Source organism: Equus przewalskii, chromosome 21, assembly GCF_037783145.1.
Source record: "Equus przewalskii isolate Varuska chromosome 21, EquPr2, whole genome shotgun sequence".
Classification (NCBI taxonomy): domain Eukaryota; kingdom Metazoa; phylum Chordata; class Mammalia; order Perissodactyla; family Equidae; genus Equus; species Equus przewalskii.
Genome location: NC_091851.1, coordinates 45,486,011 through 45,499,542, shown reverse-complemented (window position 1 = coordinate 45,499,542; position 13,532 = coordinate 45,486,011). Strand labels below are relative to the sequence as shown.

The 13,532-nt window shown below is 43.2% G+C and overlaps 1 protein-coding gene across 3 annotated transcripts in view; it reads right to left on the bottom strand.

Moving 5' to 3' along the window:
• ZNF831 (zinc finger protein 831) overlaps nt 1–13,532 on the bottom strand; it is a 106,686-nt gene that overhangs the window by 41,621 nt on the left and 51,533 nt on the right. For all 3 annotated transcript variants that reach the window (XR_545797.2, XR_011531249.1, XM_070589644.1), the window contains one exon: nt 2,207–2,358. Coding sequence is in view for 1 of the 3 variants with exons in the window: in XM_070589644.1 (XP_070445745.1) it covers nt 2,207–2,358 (152 nt within the window). In the remaining 2 variants the exon portion in view is untranslated. The remainder of the gene's footprint in view (nt 1–2,206; nt 2,359–13,532) is intronic.

Below are 13,532 nucleotides of genomic sequence, written 5' to 3'. Positions count from 1 at the left end.
CGGCCAAAAGCCAAGGATGCCTGGAGCCTCCAGAAGCTGGAAGAGGCAAGGAAGGAGCTTCTGTTTGAGCCTTGGGAGGGAGTGTAAGACTCCTGGCCTCCAGAACTGGGAGAGAATAAATTTTTGTTAAGTCACCAAGTTTGTGGAAACTTCTTCAGCAGCCCTAGGAAACCAGTCCACGTGGTACCAAGTGGGAACAACGGCTTCAGCGGCTCCCACATCCACCGCGGGGCCCAGTGCACTCCAGCCCGCCTGGAGTCAACCCACCCTCCAAGATTTGGTTCTTGGCCCTGAATCTTTACTCACCATTCCCAGTCCAGAAAGCCTCTGTTCTATTCTCCCTACATCTGAATTTCCTGGAGAAGCCCTCTCTCTCCCAAGAAAACTCCTGCTTTGGGTTCCGTCCCCAACACTGACCTCGTCTTCTACTAAACAACACAAATGTTTGTTACCATGTGCCCCACTCGCATCTGGTACTCAGCATAAGCCAGTTTTTATGTACTTATGCACATTATGCTCAGTAGATAATAACAATCAGCTTTTATCATCTGCTTTAGAGTCTGTAAAGTGCTCACTGCCCTCAGTAGCTTGCTTCATTGTCACGTTGAGCCAATGGATAGGTAAGACCCACATCAACTTGCTCTATGACATAAGATTCCAAGGAAGAAGCTTACAGACCTGCCAACGTTATTCCCCATGTGATCTGAGCAAAGGGTGAACAGCTCGTTGGTCTGTCTGTTTTCACCCTGTACATTTATCGAGAGCAGGAATTTTCTTTTCTGCCCCTTCAGTGCATAGCATGGAGCTTAGGAATATAAACATGGAGGCTGATGTGAGTTTCCAGGGGCAGCTTGATTCAGCCCTCTTTAAGGTGCGGAGAAGAGAGCTGGTGGGAAAGCTCTGCCTTTTGGGACAACTGACCGATTTCTGGTTGGTTCTGTTAGGTTCTATGGTGGAGATGGTTTCACCCAAGCACACCCCAATGGGCAATTCCATTGGCCATATCTATTGGAGAAAGAGGAAGGTAGCAGAGTTGAGGATGAGGGCCACAGACAATCAAGAAAGGACAAAGCTGTTCCCTGATAGCATCTCTGCCTACCCCTGCCCCACCTCATCCCAGCCTCTCCTACATCATCCGAACCCTTGATGTTCCCTATCAAAGACAATGCTTTTCCTTGCACAACTGGCCATCCAGTTGAGTAAATACCTACCTTGGTTTAAATTCTCAAGGAGAAACAAAAGGCTAATCCTCATCCTTGCCTCCTGGGGGATTGGAGGGGAGAGCACAAAAGTGCCATCTGCCTGCAGGGGGCCCTGGAGCTACACAAAGGTGGATGAGAAGATGTCCCAGTCTTGTCCCCAGGGGTCAAATCATCGGGACATCAGACAGAGCCCAAGGTCAGCCCTCGAGCCAAACAGACAACAGTTAGCCACAAAAAGATGGTAATTCAGTCACCCCTGGCCAGATGGGACCCTGCAGCCTTTTCACAGATGGGCTTCACATTTCCCAGTCAACCCCCTGCAAGCAGGCTGAGATTGGGCTCATTACGTCTGGGGAGAGGGAAGAAAGGGAGGGGAAATTGAGGTCCGGAGAAGTTAAGCGATTTGTCCTGGTTGCCCAGTGATTGCAACTTAAAATAGCCCTTTTTCCAGGAAGCTGTCCCCATTAGTTCATCCTTGTTTGTCTCCAAGCATGACAAAGGGCGCACCTCTTACCACTTCACATGTAAGCAATGTACCCTCACTCTCACACGTCATAGCTATTCAGATTGCTATTTCACATGGACTCTAAGCCCATCCTGACCCATTTTACCCTCACAACGGCCCTGTGGAAAGAATCAAGTGAACTTCCTTTGTAAAGATGGAGGGGTGGGGGGGTACCAGGAGTTCTGATTCATGTTTTCCAGGCCCTGGAGAGAGCTGTACTGAGTACAGGGCCCAGCCCACGTGGCCAGTACTCAGGAGTGTTCATTGTCTTCTCAGTGTTGGATTCTCAGTATTCTCACCCAGTACCCTTACCCCTAGTTTAGGGTCACGTTGACTGTTCCACAGATATCACTCTTTTTTTTATCCCTCATGCGTCTGTCCCCCTGCTGGACTTCAGGCTCCTGAGGGCAAGGATGGCCATCTCCTGCTCATCCTGCATCCCCAGCAGCCTGGTGCCTTTGTGTGCCCAGTCTGGATCCACCTCCAAGGAGACCGTTACCTGCCGTTTCTGAAGAAGCCTGCTGGAGGGCCCTGCGTGGCCCCAGCCCCTTGAGCGGAGGCGGGGGGCAATCTTTCCTCGGCACCCAGAGAGGCTTGCGCAGTCTGCCGGCTCGCAGCTGAACTCGGCTCTGTGAGAAATTCCCTTTGTACCTGTGGGACAGAGACACACGTATGCAGTAAGCAGGCTTGAGAACAGCCGCCCAGAAGCTCATGCCCACAAAAAATCTGAAAAGACGATGCTCAGACGGTAAAGCCCAAGTCCCTGTGGGGTGCCTGGGAGAACACACGGGCTCGACCTCTAAGTAGCTCGTCTGCTCTTGGACATTCCTCGTCCCTCCTATCCTCATTTTCCCCTCCGTGACATGCGGATAATAACAGGACCTAACTCCCAAGGCTGTGGCAGAGACTAAATGAGATAGTGCTCATGAAATGCTTCCCAGCTGCTTAGCACATAGCAAGTGCTTAATAAAGGTAGCTGCTGTAATTAAATGCTGAATCACGTGGTCTTGACTACTTAATAAACGGGCTGTCCAAAAACTTTCTGCAGTGATGGAAATGTTCTATCATCTGCATGACCAATACAGTAGCCACTAACCACAGGCAACTATGGAGCATTTGAAATGGAGTTAGTATGTCTGAGGAACCGAGTTTTACGTCTGGTCTCATTTTAATGAATTTAAATGGCCGCATGTGGCTAGTGGCTACTATATTGGACAGCGCCGGTCTCAAGGGTCTCCTTTGAAAAAATGGGTATTGCAGACTTTCTATCTAGAGAAGTCCTTCCAGATCAGCTGGTCTAATCTCCAAAACAGAGTATTTACATCTCAGTGGGATAGCACAACAAGAGTAAAGAAAGAAAATTCTAGAGCTTCTATTTATATTTATTTTCATCTTGGCTTTCTGATATTTATTGTTGCATGGCCTTTATAATGTACATAATACATTCGTAGAATAGAACCTATGTATAATTTGTAAATAAACAATTAGGCCTTTATTAGGGGGCAGACTCAAAATTTTTTACTAATAGGAATGTGCTACCAAAAACAGACAAGCTAGTCTAGCGCCCCCATTTTGCAGGCGAAAGAGCAGAGACGCAGAGCAGCTGAGATGTGCCCTAAGAGACCAACCGCGTGGCCACGTGGGAACTAGACTCCAGATCCAGCGTTCTGTACCATTTCGCTAGGGGTCCCCAGTGGTGCTCAGCTGTTGGAAATGTCTTTGCACTGCTTCAGGCTGCCTGGTCGAGCCACAAGGACTCCCTTCCCTTTACAAGCCTCAGTTTATAAGAATTCTGCTCCCTCAATGCTCTTCAGAACCACCTGGCTGGGGAGTGTGGCGAGGCAAGCTGCTTGGCCATTTTCCTTTCTCCTCTGTCTGAGCCGCTGCCAAGATCCAGCCGCAGTCCCCTAATCACCAGGGCTGCGGGCAGAATTTTAAGTAAGATCTGTGGAATGCAGTATCCTCTTGGGCTCTGATTTTTACAGTAGCAACAATGAGAAAGTGACTTTTTACTCATCTTTTCTGGTGTCCATGTTTGCGGGAAGCTCCACTTACATGGCCCTGTGGCCTCCCCAGCCTTGGGCAGGAGCTGCATTCCCCAGCGGTGCCTGCCTTGCTCTTTGAAGCAGTCTGTCCCTGCTTGTCAAGACCACAGGTGCCTAAAAGAGCTATCTGAGCCAGGATGGGGGGGCGCAACAGGTCTGCCCTTTGCTGATCACAAACCTCTGCACCAGTCAGAGTTCCTGCTGGGCCGGGCATGAGTGGTTTCAAAGTGCAGAGACAAAGGGAGGGAGGGGGGCGGGGGCACGTGGGACAATTCTTCTTCCGTGTGCTGCAGGGCACCTTTGGCCCCAAGTCAGTGGGTGACTGCCACAAGCTTGCAAGTGTTAAGAATGGCACAGTCTGAACTGCAGGGAGGTTTCGATTTTGGAAAATGGATGTGCAAGGGACTCCACTCTGAAAACAGCTAGAGGACTGCTGGGAGAGCCCCAGCCCCTGACTTCAGATCTCATTAAGGTGCAATTTGGACCATTTTGCAGTTAGAGGAGCCCGAGCGGATCTTGGCATTGTCTTCAAAGCAACATTTTGTTTAGTCACAGGCAGAGTCTGTTTCTTTCTCTCTTGGGTTCTCCCAGAACATTCTGCATGCAGCTCTCCTGGAGCAGCAAGCCCCTAGGAATGAACAGCCAGGGTGAGACCAGGGCTGTGACCTGCCGTCACAGTCAGACAAGGTCTCTTGCGGTTTAGCAGATGCTGCGAGGACCTCGTCCCCACCGCCTACCCCAGGCTGCACATCCATGCCCAGCTGCTGGGATCTTGGCTATGAACGGCTCACACTTCCTGCCTTCTCAAGAGGATCGCCCTTGGCCAACGGGAGCCATCTTGCATGGAGAGGCCTAGGGATGGGAGGATGGCACACCCCCCAGGAAAGGCCCCTAGCTGTTGCCTGACTGTCGCAGGTTGTGACAGCTCAGTCCCTTTGCCTCTGAACAGGACAATCTCTGGGGTAAATTTCGCACTCCGGAGCTCCTCATAGGATCAGGCAGGACTGGACCCCCAATATCCCATGTTTGCTTGGTTCTTCCCTTGCCCTGTCGACTTCCCCACTCCCTCACAAGCCTCCTTAGAGCCCACCCTCTGTAAATCAGTCGTGTGAGAACCCCGTGTCAGGCGCTGCTTCCAGGAGCCCCGCCTCAGGCACACCAGGGAGTGTTTCCTCCTACTTCCCTCCGCCTCGCTCTCATTCGTCTGTTTCCCCCAGAGACATTCACTCAAGTGTGTTTGACAAACATCCTTAAATATGCACACGTCCTCATAAATATGTAGTGTCACTTTTGTGTGTGATCTTGTAGCACAGAGCCATTCTTTACGTCACTTTACTTTTACTTAAGGCTGTGTTTTTAAGATCAATCCAGATTTCTGTATTTATGTCTAATTTGCTGCTTTTAGCTGGCCTGTACAATGGTTCACATCTTTTGAGAATAAGCTGCCATTTGAGGTCCAGATTTTAAATCCCGCCCCTACCCTCGGCGCCCCTCTGCTCTCTCGGGCTCTCTCGAGGACACCCTTCAAGAGCCTACATTACTGACACTTGCGGAAGATCAGTACAACACTGTAGCTGATGGGCCTCTTGGAAGACGCATCAGAAGAAAGTCTTCTCACCCCACATCAGCTCCAGCAGGGACACTGACGGCTAGTTGGCCAAGGTCAACAGCTCAGGGGACACCGGCTTTGACTGGAGTCCAATGAGAAGCTCATGAGAGGAGGCAACGTACGGTTTTTGTCATGTACCTCGATGCCGGCTGAAAGCCACTGACCACCCTGCCTACTCCGCCCCTACCCCGCCCCCCACGCCCGCTGCCCCTCTTATAAGCCAACTCTGAGGGCAGGAAGTAGGTCCCAGGAGAGGGTCTTACAGATTTACATGGCCTACCTTGCACACACTCATCCTGGGGAGAGAATATGTGGTCTGTCCTATTATTCCTCTCACTTTCCTCTCTGGATCCCACAGGGAATAACAAAGCCAAGAAAAGTGGAGTGGAGGTGTGGTGGCCCTCCGGATCCCATCAGTCAGGACCTGGGACTGAGGCCAAAGCTGCTGGTGCTGTGGAGAATGTGACAAAGGGTCTAGGCCATGTGTAGTGGCAGCCACCATGTCTCCCGGTTTGTGTCTCAGTCTCACTTCAGAGATTGTGCTGTCATTTCTGAGAGAGCTAGCCATAGAATAAGTAAATTGTGTGATGACTAGAGAGCAGACTCCGGCCTCAGACAGACAGACTTCTGCTTTGTAAGGAAAAACACTATCAATTAAGAGAATGGCATTCTCAGTGCCGGCTTTTCTCCTTTGCTCTCCCTGCAATGCCACATGTATATCTTAGGGTTTACAGAGCGCCCTGCTCCCCTCGCTCCAACCTCTAACCCTCCTCCTCACTCATCCCGAATCACCTGGGACTTCACAATTCACTGTCCCATTTGCCGGAATCTTCCTGGAACAAGTCTCTGAGTGTTTCATGCCTCATACAGCGCTGTACACAGCTGCAGATTAATCAATAAAATCCAATCCCATGGTCCAGCGCTTGCTTTGGGCACGGCAGAGCCGCAGCCTGTGGGCCCCTGAATCTCTATGCCTCTAGTTAATGTCAGGCCAATTAGGCATCCAAGTATGAATTTTCTGCATTTTTCCGTTTCCACTCTGAAAATGGATCCTGAATTTTCTTATCCCTCTCCTTTACTCATGTCCTTTCATTAATGAAACCAGCCATTTTCACTTCAGTGCGGTTGGAGTTGGCAACAAACAAAGAGATGAATGAAATGGAATGCAGTGTCCTGACAGAAACTCCAAATGTAAAGCGGAAGTTAAAATATAGCAAATAAGTGACCAAAAAGTGGCTTAAACCAGGCGTCTGCAGACTTTTGGTATAAAGGTCCAGATAAGAAGTAGTTTAGACTTTGCAGGCCACGTACAAACTCTGCCACACATTCAAATGTAAAAACCATGCCCAGCTCACGGAGGGTGTACAGAAACAGGTCAAAAGCCAAGTGTGGCCCATGGTCCATAGTTGCCTATATGGACAAAAATAAAAATAAATCCTTCCTTACATTAACAGAAAGAGAGAACATAAGAGAATATATTTTTGTATTGGTGATTTTGAGATATTGAGAGTAAGGAAAGATTTCTTAGACAAGACCAAAAAATAATAATCCTAGAGGAAAAGGTGGCTCATTGACGACATCAAATATATAGCTTCTTGATGAGAAAAGAATAATTAACGAGGTTAAAAAGAAGAAGTCCATTTCTAACAGTCCGGTGAACTAGTTACCCTGACTACCACCACACTTACCCTGATACTGAAAACAACTAAAAATGCAGATTAAAATATAAAAATGTTTAAAGCTTATATTAAATGTATTGGTGTTCTGATTAGAAGGTAAGATATTTAAAACTCAAAAACCAAGTGAAAACTAAACCCTGGAAAGGGAAGAGATCTTTCATTTTGAGGCCATCTGCCACACCAGGTTAAGCATGATCTCCCATTTCCGTGGTCTAGTGGGTGCAGGGTGCAGGATTCCAACCCAGAATCTACTCTAGGTGAGTCAAGGGGAAGACACAACCTCTGCTCCTGCATAAAGCTGAGACCTCAGAGGGTCATATATATGAGTGAATTAGAAATCATACACTCTACCTCCACCACCCGCCACAGGACATTAAAAAATCTCCAACCTCATTACTGAGTGAAGGGAGCAAAAGTCTCTCCTGTTAATTGCATAACAATAAGACAATCTTCTCATGGGTTTGCAATCTGAATTCACACTACACAGTGACAAGAAAGAACCTAAAACCAAGAATTTTATTTAAAGTAGTGCCCAGGGAGTGCCCCCCGGCACCCAGCAGAAGCAAAACAAATCATTACTGGAGAAACCTACCTCCAATCCAAATCTCAAAGTTCTAGAAATTTCAGTTCACCATCAAAAATCCAAAAACAAACAAGCAAACAAGTTACCGTAAGTGAGAGCTACTACATAAATCAGAGTCACACATGCCAAACCTCCTATGTTGGCATTATCAGATGCAAAATATTAAGTGTGTTTTTTAAAAAGATTGAAAATAAGAGTAAAAATTACAGAAATAGAAAAAAAATCTCAAAATTCAGGTTGAACCACAAGAGACTCCAAATAACCAAAGCAATCTTGAGAAAGAAGAACAAAGCAGGAAGCTCACTTCCTGATTTTAAAATATCTTACAAAGCCACAGTAATAACAATAATATGGTACTGACATAAAAACAGACATATTGAGCAATGGAACAGAATAAAGAGCCCAGAAATAAACCCACACATTTACCATAAACTGATCTTCGACAAGGGAGCCAAGAATACACAATGGGAAAAGGATAGTCTCTTCAATAAATAGTGTTGGGAAAACTGGACATCCACATACAAAACAGTGAAATTGGACCCTTATCTTACACCATACACAAAAGTCAACTCAAAATGGATTAAAGACTTAAACATAAGATTTGAAACTGTAAAACTTTTAGAAGAAAACATAGGGGAAAACCTTCTTAATATTGGCCTTGGCAATGATTTCTTGGATCTGACACCAAAAGCACAGGCCGCAAAAGCAAAAATAAACAAGTGGGACTACATCAAACTAGAAATCTTCTGCACAGCAAAGGAAACCATCAACAAAATGAAAAAGCAACCTACAGAATGGGATAAAATATTTGCAAACCATCTATGGAATAAGGGGTTAATATCCAAAATATATAAGGAACTCATACAACTCAATAGCAAAAACACCAAATAACTGAATTTTTTTAAATGGGCAGAATACCTGAATAAACATTTCTCCATAGAGGATACACAAATAGCCAATAGATACATGAAAAGGTGCTCAACATCACTAATCATCTGAGAAATGCAGATCAAAACCACAATGAAATATCACCTCTCACCTGTTAGGATGGCTATTACCAAAAATCAAATGACAGCAAGTACAGACAAGGATTGGAGAAAAGGGAACCCTTGTACTCTGCTGTTGGGAGTGTAAATTGGCACATCCACTATGGAAAACAGTAGGAAGCATCCTCAAAAAATTAAAAAGAGAACCAGCATATGATCCAGCAATCCCACTTCTGGGTATCTACCCGAACAAATTGAAATGAGGATCTTGAAGAGACATCTGCACCCCATGTTCACTGCAGCATTATTTACAATAGCCAAGATATGGAAACAAACCAAATGTCCATCAATGGATGAATGGATAAAGAAAATGTGGTATGTACATCCAATGGAATAATATTCAGCCTTAAAAAAAGAAGGAAATTTTTCCATTTGCTACAACACGGATGAACTTGGAAGTCATAAGGCTAATTGAAATAAGACAGACACAGAAAAAAAAATACTACACGATCCCACTTATATCAGGAATCTAACATAGTTAAATTCACAAAAAGAGAGTAGAATGGTGGTCATCAGGAGCTGGAGGGAGGGGGTATCAAGGAGGTGTTGATCAAAGGGTACAAACTTTCACTTACGCAAAATGGATCAATCCTAGAGATCTGCCGTACACTGTAGTGCACATTGTCAACAATACTGCATTGCACACATAAAAATTTAAGAGAACAGATCTTATGTCAAATGTTCTTTAAAAAAAAGAGGAAGTGAATAAACTTGTAGAGATGATAGATAAGTTTAGGACATTGTATATGGTAATGGTTTCATGGGTGTATACTTATCTTCAAGATGTGTACATGAAATACGCATGGATTGTACGCATATCATTCATACCTCAATAAAAAGAAGAAAAGGGGAGTAAAGAGCAAAAGACTACAAAAATCACCAAGCAGATTTGAAAAATAATTACATGGAACTTTTTGGAAAGAAAACGTAGTATATGTTAACAATTACATTTAAAACCTGACAAATCAGTAAAAGCAGGGGGACAAATTCAGAGGCCATTGCAATAGTCCAGGGACTTCTTCTGGGCAAGATGGTGTAACAGTAACTGGATTTACCCTCCCCAATAAAAAACTGGACAAATGTTTGAAACAGTGGTTTTCAGGACATTGGACATCAAGCAATGAAAGCGGTGATACCTGAGAGGAGAGAAACAAATGAAGTAAGACTTGTAATTGCCTCAGCTTACTGGTGGACATGGTTTCCAGGTCCAGCACCATTTGTTGAAAAGACTAGTGCCTTCGAACGCTTGTCAAAAAATCAATTGACCAGCTACATGTGGTCAATTTCCATATTCTTTATTCTGTTTCATTAACCTATTTGTCTGTTTTGATGCAAATACCACACTGTCTTGCATACTTTAGCTTTATAGTCATCTTCAAGTCAGGTAGTGTAATCAAGACAGTGTGGTATCTGCATCAAAACAGATGGATGCACAAATGGTACTGCAACAATTAGATATCTACATGCAAAAATAAGAACTTTGACTTATACATCACACCCTATGCAAAAATGGATCATAGCCCTGAATGTTAAACCTAAAAGTCTAAAACTTTAAAAGAAAACTTAGGAGAAAAATCTTTGTGACTATGAGTTAGGCGAGGGTTTTTCAGTTATGATAGCAAAAGCACAATCCAAAGAAAACAATGATAATTGGACTTCATCAAAATTAAAAATGTCTGCTCTTTAAAAGACACTGCTAAGAGAATGAAAAGATAAGGCAGAGACTAGAAGAAAATATTTGCAAACTACATATCTGCTAAAGGACTTCTAACCGTGTATAAAGGACCCTCCAAATTCAATAATAAGAAAACAAACAAGCCATTCTTTTTAATGGGCAAAAGATTTGAATGGGTACTTCACCAAAGAAGATACATAAATGGGAAATAAGCACATGAAGAATGCTCAGTATCATCAGGCATTAGGTAAATCCAAGTTCAAACTACTAGATACCACCGCACACCTATTAGAATGACTAAAATTAAAAATAACGCCATACTAAGTGCTGGCAAGGATGTGGAGAAACTGGAACTCTCACACACTGCTGGTGGAAATGTAAAATGATACAACCACTTGGAAAATAGCTTGGCAACTTCTTAAAAAATTAATCATGCATCTACTGTATGATCCAGCCAATCCACTCTCAGATATTTACCCAAAAGAATTTAGAGGGTATATCCATACAAAGACTCATATATGAATGTTTATAGTAGCTGCTATTTGTAACAGTCCTAAACTGAAACAAACCAAATGTCTACCAACAAGTGAATGCACAAATTGTGACATATCCCTCTGATGGCTTACTCCTGAGCAATTAAAAGGAGAGAATTATGGGTACACACAGTAGCATAAATGAACCTCAAAATAGTCATGGTGAGTGAAAAAAACCCAAGCCAAAAAAAGAACATATATTGTATGAAGTCTATAAAATTCTAGAAAAAGTCAACTAACATGTAGTGACAGACAGCACATCAGCGGTTACCTGGAGCTGAGAGGGTGGCAGGGTGGGCAAGAGAGAGAAATTATAGAGGGACATATGGAAACTCTGGGGATTATGGATAGATTCATTATCTTGATTGTGTTGTTGGTTTCACAGCTGCATACATATGTCAAAACTTATTTTAAACTGTACACCTTAAATATGCATAACATTAAAATTCAATATACCTCAATAGAGCTTTTCAAAAACTAACCCAGAGGATTAAGAAAACTAGTGGAATTTTGAAAAGAGATCTAACCAAATTATCTAGATGACAGCACAAAGACACAAAGTTACTGAAAACAGAGGCTGAAAGACATGAAAGATAGAGGAGATCGAAGACACGTTATTCCAGTGTCCCGGAAAGACGGGACAGAGCATGGGAAAGAGGCAAGGTGTGGAGACTGAAGGCTGAGAATTTCCTGGGTAGACATCAATCCACAAACCATAAAAGCCCAATGGGTCCTAATGGAATAATAAAAGAAACGTGGACCTGTATACATCAAAGTAAAATTATGGAACACCAAAGATTAAAAGAAGGTCTTAAAAGTAGCCAGAGATAAAAGACCTTCAAAGGACAGATGAGTAGACTAATAGCTGACTTCTCCACTGCAAAATGGAAGCCAAATAAAAGTGCAACAAGAGCTTTGATGTGCTGAGAGAAAATAGCTGTCAACCAAGGACTGCACGTCCGGCAAAAATATGTTTGAACAACAAGGATGAAATAAGTGTATTTTCAGACTAATAAAAACAGAAATTTTTCTTCTCTAAAGGAAATTCTAAAGATGATGCTTCAGCCAGAAGAAAATAATCCCAGAACGAAGGTGTTATGCAAAATAGAGTGAAGAGGCAAGATGTCTGTAATGATGTGGGTCAGTATAAATGAATGGGCTTCAAAGGACAAATAGACATGGAAAAATATTTGCAGTGTATATAACAGGCAAAGAATATATACAAATGTGGAATATATACAGAATCCTACAAACTCCGGATGGGCAAAACATTAAAAATTTGCTAATAACAAGCATTAGTAAGAGCATGACAGCAGGGCAATTCTCACTCACAGCTTGTGGAAACGAGCCATGACACAACCACTCTGGGGGGGATTTGCTGATAACTCGTAAAGTTAAAAATGATTATCTTATAACCCAGCAATTTCACTTTTAGGTGTACTTCTTAGAAAACCTCTTGCATTGTGCCTAAGGAGTCACGTGTAAGCATGCTCATTGTGAAGTTAGCCAAAAAAAGTTGGAAACAATTTAAATGTCCATAAATAGGAGAATGGGAAATAAAATGAGCCACCTTCATGGGATGGAACACTCTGCTACAATTCAGACAAATGAAGTTGATCTGTACATACCAATACAACCAGATCTTCAAAAACACAGTGTTGAGTTTAAAAATCAAGCTGAAGAATGATAAATTCAGTATGATATTTCTATACATAGTTTAAAGAGACAAATCAATAGAATATATTATCAGTGGATAAATTGATTTGCAAAGTATGAAAACATGGATTGAAACAATTAGTGCCAGATACATCAGACTACATCTATTATCTTTTTTGTTTTATTAGTTTTATTTTATTTAATATATAATATAATAAAGTAAGATTTTTTTTAAGACTCAAAAGCAAATACTACAAAATGTTAATATTTGTTCATTCTAGATCGTGCAGGAGGAATCTGTTACGTATTTTCTGAACTTTCCTGTATTTTTAATTTTTTTAAAAAAAGAAGCGAGAACAGACACTCTGATACAGGAATTTTACCATTCTCTGTGAGCTGAGGCCTATAGTGGAATCTTTGCTACAGTATTTCATGTTCTGTAGAATGTTAAGACAACTCACATGAAATAGAAAGTGATTTTAAAAAGAGGCTTCTTTCTTGAGGAGAGAACACACAAATTGATAGATGACAAATAGAGATGCATGCACACATACATATGTGAGTGGGTAGATGGATACATAAATTGACACGTAGATGCACATATACAATCACACATCTGTGGGTGGATGGATGGATAGATGGTGTCACAGGCAGAGTAACGCACTCCTACAAGTTGTCCACGTCCTAGTCCCCAGAACCTGTGACTATGTTACCTTGCATGGAAAAAGGGATTTGCAGTTGTTATTGAGGGGATGGACCTCGAGATGGTGAGATTATCTTGCATTATCCGGGTGAGCCTAATTTAACCAAGTGAGTCGGTAAAAATGAAAGACGAGGCAGAAGATTGGGTCAGAGAGATGAGACTGAAGAAGGAGGAGAGATGTGAAGTGTGGAAGAGACTTGACTCATCCTCACTGGTTGGGGATTTGGCTGAAGGGAGCCACAAGCCACGAATGGAATTCTGCCAACAACCCAAGAGAACAGGAAACGGGTGACCCC